Here is a 17,476-nt window from a genome sequence, read left to right as displayed (position 1 = left end):
TGTAGGGATGGTGCTACAGTTCAAGGTACTGATGCTCAGTTTGGTTACCTTGAAGGTCTTTTCTGTCCATTTTTTGCGGGGGGGAAAGGGTGAGGATGAGGTAATGCCTATGTTTCAGGATCCATGGTTACAAGAGAGAGGTGCTAAAGCAGGCCAGAGGCAAACAATGGACATAAATAAAAACCTGAAGAATTGGGATTAATTAGCCTGAAGAAAGCTGGGGTGATGAAAGAGGAAGAGAACAATGATTATGACCACTTCCTTGCAAAACAAGTATAATTATGTCTTAAAAAGAGACATATAATATATGGCATTCAATACATATTTGTTGAGTTGCTAAAAAACTTTTTCCCCATCATTAGGGACTTAAAAGGGAAAAGAGACTTAAATTGAAGCAAGCAAGACTTAATTTAAACACCAATTAACATTATTAGATTCTGTAATGAGAGAAGTGGTTGAAATTCTTTTTGTGGGTGTCAAGAAAAATGGGTCAGACACCCATCTGTTCCGGGATGGAAGCTAAATGGATTTGAATGACCTCAGGAGATGTAATAGCTTTTGTTGTTTCATTTGGGGCTCTTCCTCACTCTCCCACCCAGCCTCTCTCACTGTTTTGGGTACTCGTGACTCCTGAGTTTGCTCTGGTGCTGAGGTCCTTGTGTGTATGTGTGGGGGAAAGACACTCCCCTCTCAACCTACCTGTACTGGAGACGCCGGCAATGTTGCTGGGCTCACTGATCAAATCCTGCATGACAGCCAGAACTCGGAACTCGTACCAAGTGTCCTAGAGCGCCCCCCCCAAAGGATAATACCTTGTCAGCTGGTTGGCCACCACTAACCCTGCCTCTGACCCCTCATGGAACAAGGGGGTTGGGATTAACAGAGATAGAGAGAAGAGAAGGGGAGAAAGAGAAAGGGGGGAACTGTATCCAAACAGCAAAGCCTTGCTTCTCAGCTAGAGAGAAGTAAAGCTTTAAAGGAAACAAGCCAGAAGGTTTGACTCAAGAGTGCTCCCTACCCTTCACTTCGTTACATGAGCATGATTCCAAAGGCAAACTCAATCAATTAAAGAGGGTACAAAGTGCTTCCCACAACTGTCTTTGCTTCTCCCAGGTCAGGCTCACAGCAAGGAGGTGGATTCCATTGTTTGGAATATGTCCAACTATGTACCAGATTGGGAATACAACTCCCTAGTTTCATATGTGCTGGCCTCCCTAGCAGACTGTAAACTAACTTCCTTCAAGGCAACCTCCTCCCAGGTTCCTCCCTGGACCAGATGAAAGTTGACTGCCCAGAACTTCAGTTCCCACCTCTTCAGTTTAAGATTTAGGGAACTGACCCAGAGAGAGTAAAGTAACTACTTAATCCTGAAACTACAGCTTCCAAGTTGGGTCAAACAAAGCTACCAATGGATCTGAGAAAGGACAGGTCATCTCCACCAATATATGGACAAAGAGGAGGTTCAGGTTATGTTAGCATCCCCACTGCCAAGTCTTGGACTAGCCTCACCTGTGACAAGTCTTTAGCAAAAAAGTCTCCATCAGTACCCGGAATCGCATCATCCAAGATCTCCCAGCGCTCTCCAATGCGGAACTCCATGATGTAGTGGTCAATGGGAAAGCTATGGTTGGCGGGTGGGAGCCAAGATAGGAGTACACCCTGCTGGGTCCGATTGGCTGTGAGGCACCTTGGTGGGGTAACCAGCACCAGGGGTTCTGGAGTTGTGATAGGGAATGCTAGAATGGAAAGCAAAGAAAGGCAAGGGAAAGGGTCATAGGAAATGCTGAGAGGTTAGCGCCCTCTCACCCACATTCCTCTTGGTACCTTCTAACAATGTTTATATCCCAGAGGGGTCATAGTAGCAAAGTAAACTTCAAGACTTCTAATATCCCTGAATATTAAAGTCCCCAAAATTACATAAATCAGTTTGGGGGAAACAGGGGAACTTCACTGCAATTATTTCCTTTATGCAAAGGAAGAATCTTGTCAGGACCCCAACTGTGCCTTAAGGGTCCTGAAACTTAAAATATCCCACTTTCATACTGCTCTGGAGGATCCATTTGAAAAAATATTATACCAGGAGGAAAAATGTAACTAGCATGTGTGAGAAGAAATAGGGAGAGAGCTAGTCCTAATAAAAATGTTTTGTTTTGGTTTTTTTGGTTTTCTCCCAGAGAGACAAAAACAGTTCCTAATATTCTTTTGTGGGCCTCATGGGTTCAGACCTTTCTTGGTACAGATGGAGAGAAGGAAACCCAGAGAGAAGAGCTATTCAGAGCTCTAGGCAAGTAAAGGATAGGCAAGCATCGTATCCCCTTAGCTTCCGTCCTCCCTACTGGCAGGATAATGAAGTCCTCTGGGGGTGAGGACATCTCTTGGAATGATCTGAACCACCTGCCGCACCCCCAGGAGAAGAGAATAGTATCACTCTCAGCTCCTTTTTGGCTTCCAGGGGAGAAAGAGAAAGAAAGAAAGCATCCCTCCAATTTCAGGCATGGAGGAAGGAGAAGGCAGCAACTGGCCCTGCCTGGGAAGGGGTTATCCTTCATGCTGATATTTTTCGGGGTGACCCAAAAGAGAGGATTGGCGCTCAGCCTCTCAACAAATAGTCCCTAGAGCCAACACAGTCAGAGGAGTAGCATTATGTTGGGAGAGGAGGAAGGAAAAAAGGGCAGATTTCTCCTCTCACCTCTGAAGCCAAAGGTGACCTTGGACCTGTGACCTAAGAGGAAGGAATCAAGCTCCACCCCTTTCCTTCCCATGTAATATGAGGTTCTCCAGGAGTTTGTTTCTAAGAAGCAATAGGCCTGTGGGTCACAGATTGGTTATATGTACCACAGGCCACTCATACAATGCAAAACCTGAAGGATAGTATAAAGACCATGCAGCTCGGGCTTTTTTTGTCATCATCCCCAGTTTCTTGGAGCTGCTCACCTAAAGTGTTCACAGTGACCACCTCACTGAATGAGCTAGTGCCCAACTTGTTTTGTGCTAGGACACTGAACTGGTATGCTGTCTCAGGTTCCAAAGTGTCCACCAGTAGCCAACTTGGTCCAGGCGGTACTGGTAGTGACAGCCAGTCATGAGGCCCAAACTGGGCCCTCTTCATCCTGGTCAAAGAGAAGGAAAGGAAGGAAATATAGGGAGGGGATAAAGGAAAAGGCTGATTACACTGGACCAGGTGGCTCCTTGGAGAGTTCTCAAGCAAGTGGCAGTGGGTAGGCCTTCATTACCTAAGCACAAAAAGTGATAATGACCAGGGTGGGATGATTTGGCCAGTGAAAGCTGGGCCAGTCCCCATGATGTCTGATCGCAAGGCAGCTTCCAGGGGTAAGGGCCATTTATGTTCTACTTTCCAATGGAAAATATTTCAAAGAGCAATTTAGTCCACAAGTCACTGGTCAAAGGCCCAGATGCTGGGAGTTGGGTGGGGAGCAGTGTGCACAATTCCACCCTGGTGATATGGTGGCCCATTTTGGGTGTGGTTAAGAGTAAACAACACCAATATTCTCAGGCTTTGTCTTTAGGGGAAGGAGGGTAGGCTACATGGAACAGGGAAAGCATCTAAGTGGAGGAAAGAACAATAAGGGTGAGAAGTTACTGAACCATGGTAGAGCTCAGTAGGGGACCCAGGGATCCTAGTTCCTTGCCCCTTTGCAATCGGGCCAATCTCCCTCACAGGAAAAGAAGGAAAACCTAGGCTTAGACTCACTCAAGGACTACAGTAATTCTTAACCTGGACTCTACAATCTATAAATTTCAAAGGGTGCATGGCCTTGCATAAGATACCCCAAAAAAGACATCTTTATATCAATATTATTGGTTTCCTTTCTAATCCCATGTGTTTAATTTTTGTCATATAAGAACATTATTCCGAGATGGGGTCCATAGACTTCACCAGATGGCCAAAGGGGTCCATGACACATAAAAAGTTAAGAACTCTTGGGTTAGTGTTTCCAACCAAGGCTTCCAAGTAAGGATTACCATTCAACAACTCACCCCACCACCAGCTGTGTGTTGTCCCACAGCAGGGACCAGAGGAGAATAAGGCATTGATTCTGAGAAAAGGCATGGATTGCATGCAAAATGCTGATGCTGAGGAGGGGATGGGGTAGGAGTTGGAGGACTGGCTTTCCCTCCTGTTTCTCCAGACTTCTGTGCAGTCTCTCTACCTAGCTTACTTCAAAGTCTAAAGGTGCAGTGTGATCATATCACCACAAGGAGGCAACATTGTCCCACTCAACTAAAGGCTGAGTTTTGTATGCAAACTGGCCTATAGAAGGCAAACTGTATCAGAGTGCCCCTCTGGACCCAAGGGACCACTACCAATTCTTCCTGGCAAAGGTGGGCAATGGCATTTTAAAAAAAGACAGGAAGAAAGATGCAGTAAGTGTTCAAACATGGGCTTACAAGCAATGGGGGGGTGGCACAAGGAGGGGGAAGAAGAAGGAGGGGAATGCTGGGGTGGGAGAAAGGAGAGGCACACTCTACCTCTCCCTCACCCAGGGCACCAAAGCATGTTATAATGGCAGAAAGTACATGGAGCAGAGCTACAAGCAGAAAGGGGACCCCGCCCCCGAGGCATTCCCAGAGTCTCCTCCCATCACCCTGTACCTTCATTACTAGGTACAGAAGCCAGGCCAGCTAACAGCTTCTTCCTTAGACCCACAATCTCAATAGTTCTGTGACTTTGCAGATATCACTAAGCAGTTCCCAGAAGATTCAGCCTTTGCTGCTCCTTCCCCTCTAAGAATATTCACCATAGGGGCAGCTAGGTGGCATAGTGGATAGAGCACCAGCCCTGGATTCAGGAGGACCTGAGTTCAAATCCGACCTCAGACATATAACACTTACTAGCTGTGTGACCCTGGGCAAGTCACTTAACCCCATTGCCTAGCCAAAAAAAAAAAAAAGAGAGAGAGAGAGAATATTCACCAAAGGATGGTTTACCCTCTCCTTAAAAGCCACTACCTCCAGGGTTATTGTGAGGATCAATTCAGTAAACATGCAAAGTGCTTTACAAACTCTAAAGCATTACGTAAATAGCATTATTATCATTATTTCAGGAGACCACAGAGACAACACAAGTAAGTCCCAGCCTCAACTTTTGACCTACCTCCGGTAGGCTTTGGAAGGGGCACGGAAGCAAAAGAATCCCAAAACGACCCTGCCCTTCCAAGCTGATCATATTCCAAATAATACTTAAGGGGGCAGGGGACAAACTAGGGCCAAGAGGACGTATGGAACAGAGAAATAGGGTTTGGTTTATTAACAGACACTGTCCATACTCCCTGCCTTCCCCGAGACCTCTAGGGCCCTCTTGGGCAGCCAGAGTTATAGGTTAGCAAGTGAGGTTCAGCAGGAAAGAGGCCTCTGCTGGGCTCACCAGATGTCAATATTTATCCTCCATTGTAATATAACTGGTTTCATAAGCTCCTAGAGGTTGGAAGAGGGAATGCTATCCTGTTAACTATTCTCCCCACTGCCACCGCTTAAAACAAAAGTACAGATAGGAACCATGACAAAGAATGAAAGTGGCTGGTATCCCAAACCTTGAATCCAAGTGGAGGGAATACCCAAATCAGAAGGAAGGAAATAAAAGGGTATAGTGCCCGTTAACCGGAGTAAGTGGGTCCTTGATATACTGGTGATAGCAATGGCCCACTTGGGAGAAGCAGAGGAATTGGAGAATTGGGCAACTTGCAAATGAATAGAAATAGAGTCTGGGGAGTTTCCATCAAGTCATATTAGCAGTTGTCTCTTTCTCTTTCTATCAGGAAGCATCAAAGGATCTTTCTTTGCCCTATCCAGACTCCCCTCCACCAGTTCCTGCCTATTTCCAAACCAGGCAAGGAAAAGGAGCCATTGGTAGTTTTCACTAAGGTGAGACATGTCCACGCAAAAGAAAGCAGGGAGGCTTTGCCCTTCCTGTTCAAGGACACCATCCATGCAGGTTGCTGTGGCTCTTCACACAGGATGGGTGGAAGGGGGAATAGGGTGGAAAGGAGGTATTCAATGAGGGAGAAAAAGATCCATTGCTAGTGATGTTCTGCTCTCCTTTCCATCCCTACCCATCCATCTACCCACCCACCCATCATAACTAGGTTATCCACATCCTTGCATCTGGATAAGTTCAGTGAAGAGACAAAAAACAAAGGTGTGAAATACCAAGGACCCAGAAAAAAAACCAGGCCTAAATCTGAGGCCAGGAAGGTGACAGTCACCTCTCCTAGAGCTACTCAGAATGGGGCAGAAAGTAATCAGGCTCTAGGCCTTGGGCTTGGTCATCTCCCCAAAGTCCTAAGCATCTTTAGTGGTCGCATGTCCTACCACCCACCCCCAGTCAGTGCGACAGATGCCTGAAAGGAAAGAAAGCCAAGAAGCGAGAACAGGTAGTAAGACAAGCCAGGGAATTGGCAGCAAAGGCGATCTTCTGGGCAATTCATGCTAAAGCCTAAATGTATCCCCCCCCAAGGTCCCTCAAACCCCAAAGAGTAGAGCTTAAGGGATGCTCTTAGTGTCTGTCTCAGCCCCCAAGATTATCCTAGTTGCTTACCCCACCCTCTTCACAGCCTTGGGGGCTATCAGTCCAAAGATTCCCTCCCCTTGTTTTGCTATTCACTATCCACCCCAGGATAATGGTTGAAGTCAGGAGGGAAAAGCAGAGCAAAGCATGCGGGGGTGACTCACAGAGGGCCGTACCAAACTGAGAATGTCTGATCATAGCCGCCATCATAGCCTGGCTCCCAGGACACATTGGCAGTCGTCATGGAGACAAGGACCCGAACACTGCTGGGGGCATGAGGGCTGGTGCCTGAGGACAAAATGCAAAAGAAAACCCACAGCTGAAATGATTTGAAACAGATTGGGCTGGCCCTCGATATAGGGAAGCTCCCCCCAAAACCCAAAAGAGGTTGAAGAGTACAGTAGCTGAATACAGTACATCTTCCTGCCTCATAACCTTACTGATTAGCCTAAGAAGAGGATGGGAAAACCGAGGGTCCCCAAGAGTAAAGTACCATCCATTGCCTGCAGGAGGCACTATGGAGACTAGAGACACAATGTCACAAAATGGAGCAGAACAGAACACTTGGCTCTCAGATGAACTCCCTGTGAGCTAAGCTAAAGAAGATAAAGGAAGCATCCCCTTAAAACAGGGCTGTAGCCTGGGCCAGAGGCCTATTATATTTCACAGATGCTGGTGACCTGTAAAGAAAATGTCACTCCTCTGGGAGGGGTTGTCTGGCCTCCCATGTGGGCTAAATAGACATGCTACATTATTATAAGCCACCAACTCCTCTAAACCAGCAAACCTCCAAAGAGTCCGAGCAACACTGACGCAGGGACCTGAGGTCCTGCAGATATGAACACTCCAGGAGAAAAGTGGCTACCTGCTGCCTTCTGCTCCTTTCCCCGATTCCTTCATCCTTGCACTCTCCATCATGCCATCTTCTCTTTTCCAACCTGCCTCTTAGGCCGGACCGTTCAAACCTTAGCTGAGTACTCTTTTCCTCCAGTGCCTTTTTAGACTAATATCAGTTATACCAATCACTTCAATTTCTCCTCTCAGTGCCTAAGTACATAGCCCTGAAGAACTGTATAAATGTCTATATAGGTCTGTTTTCTGTACTGTATGTCCATGTACTGGGTTTATATGCTGTCCCCCCCACTGAACTGCAAACTCTCCTCCTTCTTCAGCAGAGTCCAACAAAATGCACAGGGAGCCCTCATCACAAGGTATGGCCCTGACCTAGATCACAGGGCCCCCAAAGGGCAGAGATCAGATCTAGGTACCTTACTCTGTAGAGCAAATAAGGAATGGAGAATGTAAATTTTAAAACTTCTCTTGGGCTTCTCTTCAGGCTGTTTTCTGTTTTCTGCTCTACCCTTGCCCCACCCCACTGCCCCGTTGCCAAGTCTCCCAGGCATACCAATGACTGTGAGGTGTGTACTGGCAGTGATGCTGGTGACCACATTGGTGGCAATGCACTCCCACTCTCCATGGTCCTCCTTGCTCAGGGCACGGAATTGAAGACTCCCACTGGGCAGGGCATTGTGCTTGCTTCTGCTGGGTTTCCCTACCTTGGGCAAACAAGGGGGCAAGGAGAAGGGCAAAGGGAGGAGGAAAAATGGGGAAGGTGGAAAGAAGCCACCAGCATCTCAGGAGCCCATGAAGGGACACAATGGCTAGTGCCTAAAGACCCACCCTACACACCTCCCTTGTTCCCTACAAGAGTACCCAAGACACAAGACATGCCAGGACCCCTGCCTCTTGCCTCCTGCCCACCCCAACTAAGAATCTATGTAATTAAGAGTTATCAGTTTCATAGATTATATGCCAGGATACTGAGCCTCCCTGTAAGGCCAAGTCAATCTCCCCCAAATACAGTTCCCTATATACCCTGGACACTAGAAGTACCTTTCTCCAGGTGATGACGGGGAAGGGGTCTCCTGCTGCAGCACAGGGGATGAGCAACTCCCTGCCAGCCTCCTGCCTATATTCCCAGCCTGGTAGCACCGTAAAGTAGGGGGGATCCTTAGAAGAAAAGTGCATATGTACATGAGCACGTGTTCACCTAGAGAAGCATGCTCCTACATACAAACACACACATATGTGCAAAGACATGTTCTGCATACAGTTCTCTGCCTGGTACCTCACCTTCAGGACAAGCCGTGCAGGAGCAGACTGGCCCATTGTCCCCAAGGTGTTGTAAGGCACACAGGTATAAGTGCCGAGAGCCTCCTCCGTTGCCTCTTCAATGCGGATAGAGCCATCCTCCATCAGGGTCCAACCCAGGTTCTATCAAAGCATAGACAAGAGGATTAGTGGAGAGCCAGGCCAACAATCATTCAACCCCCTAAGTCTTTGTCCAGGTTCCCATCCTTGGCCCAAGGGCAGAAGATGAACAGTCAAACTAAGTATCAAAAGCCTGCTGTTTCCAGACTACTGTCCTAGGATCTACAAGGGGATAAAAGAGAAATAGAAGACAGAATCCATGCCCTGGAAGAGATCAATACTTCCTGCTTGTCCTCATCCACAGACCCACAGACCCAAGCCAAGCAGGATATAGAAGTTTATGGATCCCTTCCCAGGGAGGCTTCCTGTTACCTTCTCAATCTGCAAGGGACGGCCATCTTTATTCCATTTGACCAGGGTGGCAGGTGGCTCAGCGTCTACAGGGCAGCGGATATAACCATGTATTCCCACCGGCACATATATAACTGGTGGCATATTGAGGACACGGGCTGGGTCTGCATAGGGGCAGGAAGGAGAGGCAGAGAGAAAGGGGAGGGAAACAATAAAGGTAGGAACCCAAACAACTGAAAATTATGGTGGAGTTCTTGTTTCCTCCTCCCTTCCCACCTCCATTGCAGCCAGGGTACCCCAGAGATAACTGGGACCAGAAAGAAGCACTGGTCTCCCGAGAGGACTCTCCTCTTGCTTTCTGAGCCCTGCAGCTTATCATAACTTAACTATGACCTTCTCTATCCCTGACCATAAATGTTTTCCGAGTTCACATCTTCCCCCCTAAGCAAAAACAGTGACATCCAGATGGAAAACCTATTCCAGCTCCAAAGTATCAGTGCCCAAGAACTCATCTATGTTTTTTCCTCTTCCTCCCCTCCCCAGCTCCCTAACATCTGTGTGACTCAGTCTACCCATGCCACAGCAGGTGCCCACATAGAATAAGCTTTTATGGCTCTTCTATCGAAAGAAACACAAGAGAGACAGCATGAGATGACCAACAGAGCTTCAGCTACATCCTTGGGGAGAGGGATTTAATCCTGACACTCTCTGTGATACAGTGTGAGTCACTGCCCTCTTAATGTGCCCCAAAAGAAAAGCCGGGAAGAACAAGCCATCATTCCTGGGTAGGCAGTAAAGATCAATGAGCTGGCATCTTCAATGTGCTATGAGCCCTCCAGACAAGCAGCATTATATAAATACCAGGCCAAGTTACAGAATTAGAGGTAGATTCCTACTTTTATATGATAGGTGTCTTTTTTTCTCTCTTCAAGGTTTTCAAAAGGACTTATGAATGGGAAAGTACTCTGAACACTGCCATTTAGCAGAAATAAAGATCCTTGTCTCACCCACCCATAAATCTCAATTCCCTAGATTTTCTTTGAAGCCCGGAAGAGAAAAGAAATACAAGCAAAGAGTGGGGCCAGTGGAGAGATAGGAGTAGGACCTTAGCTGTGAGTTGAGCAATGCCTGAAGGTCAGAGGATGGAGACTTTAAATGAGATTTTTCAGAGAAATCATAGATACTCAGGGTTGGAAAAGATCATTGGTCCAACCTGACCCTGTACAGGAATCCCCTTAAAGGCAAGTGGTCATAGCTGTCTTGGTCATCACCTAGAGGGCACCCAGCTGACACACTCTGCTCCGAGAATCAATCAGTTGTGACTGGAAGCAATTGCCTCCTGAATGAAGAACTCCTATTCACTCATTTCCTATTGAATTGGGGTAGGACCATTAGGAAGGAAGAAGAAGACCTCTAGGGGCTGGGCTGCACCAACTTCCCAGAGTTGTTTCATTTTTTTCCCCTTTAGAATCATCTAAGAATCTCTTCTAAGAATCTCTACTATTCTAGGGAATGACAGTGCTCTGTTCAAGGTTTCTAGGTCTTCATATACAACTAGGTGGCAAAGTAGACAGAGCACTAGTCCTGGAGTCAGGAAGACCTGAATTCAAATCCAGCCTCAGACATTGTGTGACTGGGTAAATCACTTAACTGCTATCTGCCTTGGTTTCCTCCTCTGTAAAAATGGGGATAATAATAGCACCTACCTCCCAAGGTTGTTGTGAGAATACAATGACATAATATCTATAAAGTACTTAGTAAGCCTCAAAACACTCTATAAATGCTACCTATCATTATTGTTATTATGTATCTCTATCACCCCAAACATACTGTAAGCACTGTGAAACATCCTGTCTTCTACTTCAATTGTATCCTCCAAAGGACCTCTATGCTGGGCATATAGTAACTACTTTATATAAATGATTTGTTGGCTTGACTTGGTCTATCATAGATTTTAAGTGGAAGGCCTCTGACGACCTCCACCACTACTTACTTTCCCTTGAGCCTCTCAGATCTTTAAAGTCTGGAATCTTTCCTAATATGCCTACAGTAATCTAGAGTCTCTGCTGTAACACAAGTTTTCTCATGCAGCAAAGATAAAGGAGTTACAGGGCCTTCCTCCCTCCACATAAGCATCCCAGGACTAAAGACAGTTAGAATGTCAAGTTGGTGATTCTCTCAGGGGGAGTTGAGAGTCCCACTGACGACAATGAAATGGGAAAAACAGAATACTAAACACCCAGCAGAACAGAGAAGATTTTGTCACTGCCTGTTCTCCCAATCTCCAGATCCCATTCCTAACACCATGGTTTCACACCATCACCACCACCACCATCACCACCACTACCACCAATCCAATCTGGCTTTCTAAGGTGTGAGCCATTCCCCAAGACAGTCAGCAAGAAACAGATTTTGCCACCAGCGACAACAATATTGCAGAGCCTTTGTTGCCTGCTTTGTGATGGGGACTTGCACAAGTCAAAAGGAAGGAATTAATCCTCATTAGTCATTATTCTCTCCCCTTTCCGCAGTCCCAGCTTGCCAGAGGGGGGAGAAGGTAATGACAACAAGCCACTGAATCACTGCCGACTAGCATGCTGAATTATCATCCATCTCACAGGACTCACAGAGGCAGAGAATCTCAGAATGAGAAGAGTCCTCAAAAGCCATCTGAGCCAGAAGCTTCTCCATAGCATCTCCAACAAGTGGGTCACCCAACCTTCACTTGAAAGCCTTGAGTGAGATTTAACTACCTCCCAAAGCAGTCCATTCCACTTTTGGATAGCTCTAATTGTTAGCAAGTCTTTTCTTACATAGAGTTAAATTCTGTCTCCCTCTGCCCTAGATGCTTTTAGTTCTACCCTCTGGAGCCATGTAGTTTATTCTTCTTCCATATGAGGGCTTTTCAAATACTTGAAGGTAGCTATTACACTCAGCCTTCTTCCCCAGTCTTCCTAATTCCTCTCCAAGAAGCTGCAGCATGAGCAGCTGCCACACCCACGTAAAAACATCTTGGCAGACAGGCTAAACCAGGTTGAGGGTAATTGATGGGACTCAAACCCATCAGTGAGTTAGGAAGATGTCTAACCCAAGCATGTGACAACTTCTCCCCTCCCCCCATGGGGAGATGAGAACAGTTTGTTCCAACAGCATGGCCAAAGCAGAGCTTGGTCATCCACTGCACCCCAGGACATCCCCAGTCATCCTGACTGGTGTCTTCACTGGACTTAGATGACTCTGGAAGAGAGAGTAAGGCTGATGACTTTATGCAACTCTGCCTCTCTTAAATCCAATTCATGCAGGAGTGAAGACATCATCCTGTAATGTCATTGGTCCTCTTTGAAAACAAAGGATAAACAATAACAACTACTCTAAGCTAAACAGGGTTCTATTTCCTTTACCCATTCTAATGTGGCATGATCTTGAGGTCATTCTTCATCATAATGATCCTTTTCTGTGGGCCCTCTAGCTTATCAATACCCTTCCTAACACAGTCAGTCAGTCAACAAACACTTATTAAGCACTTACTACAAGCCAAGCATTGTGCAAAGTGCTAGGGACACAAAGAAAGGTGAAATCAGGCCCTGACCTCAGGAAGCTCACATTCTAACAAAAGAGACAGCAAATGTGATGCCAGGAATTGAAGGCAATAGACCAATTGTGATCTGACCATGGCACAGTATGGTGGGACTATAGAGCAAGTGGCTGGGGAGTCAAGAACACCAGGGTTTAAATCCTGCTTGACCTTGGGAAAGTCACTTAACCTCATTCTCCTCATTTGTAAAATGGGGAAGTTGATATGGATTGCATGTGAGGACATTTCTAGTTCTCTATGACCTAGCTTCCTCATTAAAGACACTAGGCCTCTTTATCACACTGTTGATTCATTGAGCTTTCAATCCACTAAAAATCTTACATCTTTTTCAGACAAACTACCATCTAGATGTAACTTTCTAATTTTCCACTCATGGAAAAGGTTTTATGAACCTAAGTTTAATATGTTATATTTAATCCAATTAAATTTCTATTTATTGGATTTGGCCCAAAGTTCAGACCTGTCAAGATCTTTCTAGATACTGATTATCATCCAACTTGTTGACTGTGACTCCCAGCTTTGTCTTATCTGTAAAGTTTTGGAGCATGCCATCTATATCCAAGTCATTGATTAAAAAAAAAAATACTAAACAGCAACACTAGACTGTTCTGGCCTGGGAGAGGGGGAGCAGCTCATGGCCTAAATACAAACAACCTAGGGGAAAAAACAGAGAGGAGCTGAGGTAGATTCATCTTTGGGAAGATTTTTCTCCCCTCATCACCTTACTTTCTGGCTTAAGGAAATCTTAGTTGACAGTCATGGGTAAAACAAAGGACATGGTTGGCAGAAGGTAATAAAGAGATGTCCTAAGTTCTGATCCCACACTTCCTCAGAGACCTGAGGCCAAACCTTCTGAAAGAAGCATCAAAGTGGCAACATGTTCAAGGTGGAGAGGTGCCAGTTGGCATACAATTCCAGGGCAGTTGTCTCAATGCCAGCAAGGCCTAGGTTGTGGGCTGGAGTGGAATGGGGCCTTGTTTCTCCTTAAGTCCTTCTCAGGTTTGGCCATTATCCAGTCAGCTTCCTGGGGAAGCTCACCCAGCACTAGGAAGAGACTCATCTCAACGAAAAGTGGTAAGTAAAGTACCCAGGATAGTCCTAATTGGCTCTGGAATCACAAAGACCTGGGTTCAAATCCTTCATGACCTTGGGAAAGTCCATCTTTGAGGAAGCCCATCTATGAGGATACCACTCACTTTAGTGGACTCCAGTGTAGGAAGAGATCAGAGACAGTTTACCTCTCCTTGAGTTCTGATTTCTCAGTTCTCGACCTGCCTTATCATTCCCACATAAAATTTCAATTTGATTCCTGCTAACTTGGCAAGTCACTCACCTCTCAAACGAGCACTCAGTTTTCTCATCTGTAAAATGAGAGGCTAAGGGCAGCTAGGTGGTGCAATGGATAGAGCACCGGCCCTGGAGTCAGGAGGACCTGAGTTCAAATCCGGCCTCAGACCAAACACTTGACACTTACTAGCTGTGTGACCCTGGACAAGTCACTCAACCCCAACTGCCTAAAAAAATAAAAATAAAATAAAATAAAATGAGAGTATTCTAAAGCTATAATCCTATGATCCTTCTGACCTCAGGTCTGACTGTCATCTATCACCAAAACATTCACAAAATCCCTGGGCAGAAAGAAACCCAATCATCCTTTTCACCCCGACCTCAGCTCCCCTTCTTCCACCTCTACTCACACTGCACTGTCAGGTAAGCTGAGGCTGAGGGGGAACGGCCCAGACTGTTGCTAGGGACACAGGTATACTTTCCCGCATCCTCTGGCTTCACCCGGAAGATGATCAACGTTCCATCAATTAGGATTCGTACTCTGAGCTTTAGGTCACTGTGGGACATGTAGGGAAGCAAAGAAAGATGGGAACCTTGTTAGAACACAGAGCTTGTGGGGCCTCCATGTGACCCAGAAAAGAGTTATAGTGACTCTGTCTTAGCAAGCATGAACAAGAAACCTAGGACCATCCAATACCATGGAATAAAAAGCATCTTAAAATAAATGCTTTTTCGACTCTGGTAAGGCTTCTTTGCTCCCCCCAGCATAAGACACTGGACATCCCCACCTCTTCTTTCAGCTCACAGGGGTAGGTAGTATCAGAGTCTCACTGAGTCAAAGAATGAAGAATAGCCAAAGCTCCCAGGACAGTGCCAGGTAGAACCAACACAGGGACCCTAGTGATTCACCACCTAGGGGATAACCCTAGTATGACTAGATAGAGTGGGCAGGCCAGGGGGCAGGCAGGGGCAGCAGCAATGCCAGTCAGGTACACCCACTTCTGGAAGTAGACGTTTTCATCCTGCCAGTACCAGGTGTAGGTTAGGTTGCCGGGATACGCCTCAGCCCGGCAGGTGAGCAATGCATCCTGGGAAATGTTGACAGTGATGTTCTCTGGAGGGGAAACGATGAAGGGAGGTCCTATGGGAGTGGAAGAAACAAACAGTTACTTCACCTTCAGGGAAAGACAGAGGGCCAGAGGCTACAGAGGAAGCCCAGCTCCTTAGGAAAGGCTATCCTGAGCTCTAGGAGAGACTGATGTCCTATACCCAAGGGACAGAATCCCACAGTTTGATGGTTGCCATGGAGATGCTGGCAGATACTTCTGTATGGTTAGGCTCTTGCTCCCTCACCAGCTCTCAGAGAAAGGAAAGGGCCCAGGAAGCATCCTGGAGACTACCACAATTACCCCAATCCCAATGATTCAGTCCCAAATGGACTATTTTTTTTTTTACCAATAAGCAGCCCCCATTGCACCAATCTGCCTGGCACATAGTAAGCACTTAATAAATGCATGTTGACTTGACTTAACAACCATCTGCATCTCATTCCCCTTCTGGACAGTCCCTCCTCCCCATCTGAGCCCTTAGAGTCAGAGGAGAGGGCTGGGAAAGAGAAAAAGCACTCTTTAAATCTGGAGCAAGGACTAAGCTTGCTTCTGGAAAACTAAGAAGCTTTTGCTTCTCTTCAACCAGCTGTTCGGGGTTGGGGGAGGGAGCAAAATTAAAAAGAAGCAGATGGGGAGAAAAATCAGAGAGAAGAAAGCCCATCAAACTCCAGTAGAGTCCCTGCCTGACCTTCTTATTTTCAGTAAGCACAAAGACCTCAGTCAGTTAGCTGACTTCCTTCTCCCCAGAGTAGGGGACGCGTTCATCAGAGATGCAAAAGGACCTCCAACCCTTCTCTGCAGATCAATATTGTATCTCCCAGGAGATCCCCTCTAAGACATGATGCAGGAAGAGAAGCAGCCTCGGTAGTTCCTTTCACCCAGTCCCAGGTCTACTGTGGTACCACAGACCATGGTGGCAGACAGGGGCATTTAATGAACATAAGATGAGAACTATCCTGACCCTCCACTTCTACCCCTGCACCACACACACACACACACACACACACACACACCTCTTGGACAATCAATCAACAAGCATTTTTAAGTGTCTATTGCATGCCAGGCGCCCTACTGGGGTGCCCTCAGTCCCTGTTCAGGAAGGAACAGTAAATTCTAGCCCTGACTCTGCAGACTCTGGCTGGGCCAAACGCCCTTAATGTTATTTAAATGTCTGGGGTTTGGATCAAATTTCTATCCTTATTTATTGATGTCATCACTAATGCATGGCCTGAAGGAGGTCTCCTCTCCTGGGGAGGGAGGGGGCATGGCAAGGGACTCTGTTATCCACAGACTAAGACAGAGATGCAGCAAAGACTTTCCTTCCATACATGAGGCATAGTAGAGAGAGCACTGGGATGATCCGAGTTCAAATCCCACCTCAGACACTTATGAGCCGTGTAACCCTAGGCAAGTCATTTAATCTCTGTTTTGCCTCAGTTTCATCATCTGTAAAATGGGGATAATAACGGCACCTACCTCCCAGGGTTGTTGTGAGGATCAAATGAGATAATAATTGTAAATCACTTAGCATAGTGCCTGGCACATAGTAAGCACTGGAATATGTTAGTTGTTATTGTTATCATTATTATTATTATTATTACTATACCTATATGATACCCACAGGGGTCTGAGGCTGGCATACTGCCCTATATGTCACTATGAGTGTTCTGACTAGGGGTCCAGGTGTTCTGTCTTCTGCCCAGCTCAAACTCAGTCATATACCTACCACCACCCCTCCACCCTGGCCTTTCTACTCATGTTCTAGCTGGTATTTACCCTGGAGGTGGCCAAGAAGAAGATATGGGAAAATATCTAGGAAAATATCTCTTACCTTGAACAAGCAGGTGGGTGGTATGGACAGCTTCTCCTTGTATGCTATATGCTCGACAGGTGTAAGCACCTCTGTCATCCCGACTGACGGATGTCACTGTCAGGCTCCCATCACTCACCTGAAGGAGGAAAAGGGGAAAGGGACAAAGAACAGACAGAGTTCAGAATCTGCCCATGGAGAGATGGTAGCATCATCTGGCTACAGTTAGGGTGGTCCCAGGGTGACAAGAGGGGCAGCTAGGTGTGCGATGCACAGACCACTAGGCCTGGAGTCAGGAAGACTCATCTTTCTGAGTTCAAACCCAACCTCAGACACTTACTAGCTGTGTGACCCCGGACAAGTCACTTCACCCTGTTTGCCTCAGTTTCTTCATCTGTAAAATGAGCTGGAGAAGGAAATGGCCAACCACTCCTACTATCTCTGCCAAGAAAACCCCAAATAGGGACATGAAGAGTACAGCATGACTGAAATGACTGAACAACAACAAAGGGTGACATTCATGGCAACGCGATATAATGTAAAGCATTCTAGTCTTAGAGCCAGGAGAGCCAGATTCAAGTCTACTC

At 46.4% G+C, this 17,476-nt stretch overlaps 1 protein-coding gene across 1 annotated transcript in view; it reads right to left on the bottom strand.

Annotated features, from left to right (window-relative positions):
- Positions 1–17,476, bottom strand: part of IGSF9B (immunoglobulin superfamily member 9B) — a 66,751-nt gene that overhangs the window by 21,933 nt on the left and 27,342 nt on the right. The window contains exons 5-15 of the mRNA XM_027835174.1: positions 16,911–17,028; positions 14,970–15,111; positions 14,381–14,526; positions 9,110–9,252; positions 8,660–8,800; positions 8,420–8,536; positions 7,932–8,082; positions 6,703–6,814; positions 2,935–3,110; positions 1,510–1,736; positions 700–784 (exon numbers count right to left, since the gene is read on the bottom strand). Of these exons, the coding sequence (XP_027690975.1) occupies positions 700–784; positions 1,510–1,736; positions 2,935–3,110; positions 6,703–6,814; positions 7,932–8,082; positions 8,420–8,536; positions 8,660–8,800; positions 9,110–9,252; positions 14,381–14,526; positions 14,970–15,111; positions 16,911–17,028 (1,558 nt within the window). The remainder of the gene's footprint in view (positions 1–699; positions 785–1,509; positions 1,737–2,934; positions 3,111–6,702; positions 6,815–7,931; positions 8,083–8,419; positions 8,537–8,659; positions 8,801–9,109; positions 9,253–14,380; positions 14,527–14,969; positions 15,112–16,910; positions 17,029–17,476) is intronic.

This window comes from Vombatus ursinus, unplaced genomic scaffold, assembly GCF_900497805.2.
Source record: "Vombatus ursinus unplaced genomic scaffold, bare-nosed wombat genome assembly UNPS02014813.1, whole genome shotgun sequence".
Taxonomy (NCBI): Eukaryota; Metazoa; Chordata; class Mammalia; order Diprotodontia; family Vombatidae; genus Vombatus; species Vombatus ursinus.
Note: the sequence above shows the minus strand (reverse complement) of the source record. Positions and strands in the feature narration are given on the sequence as shown.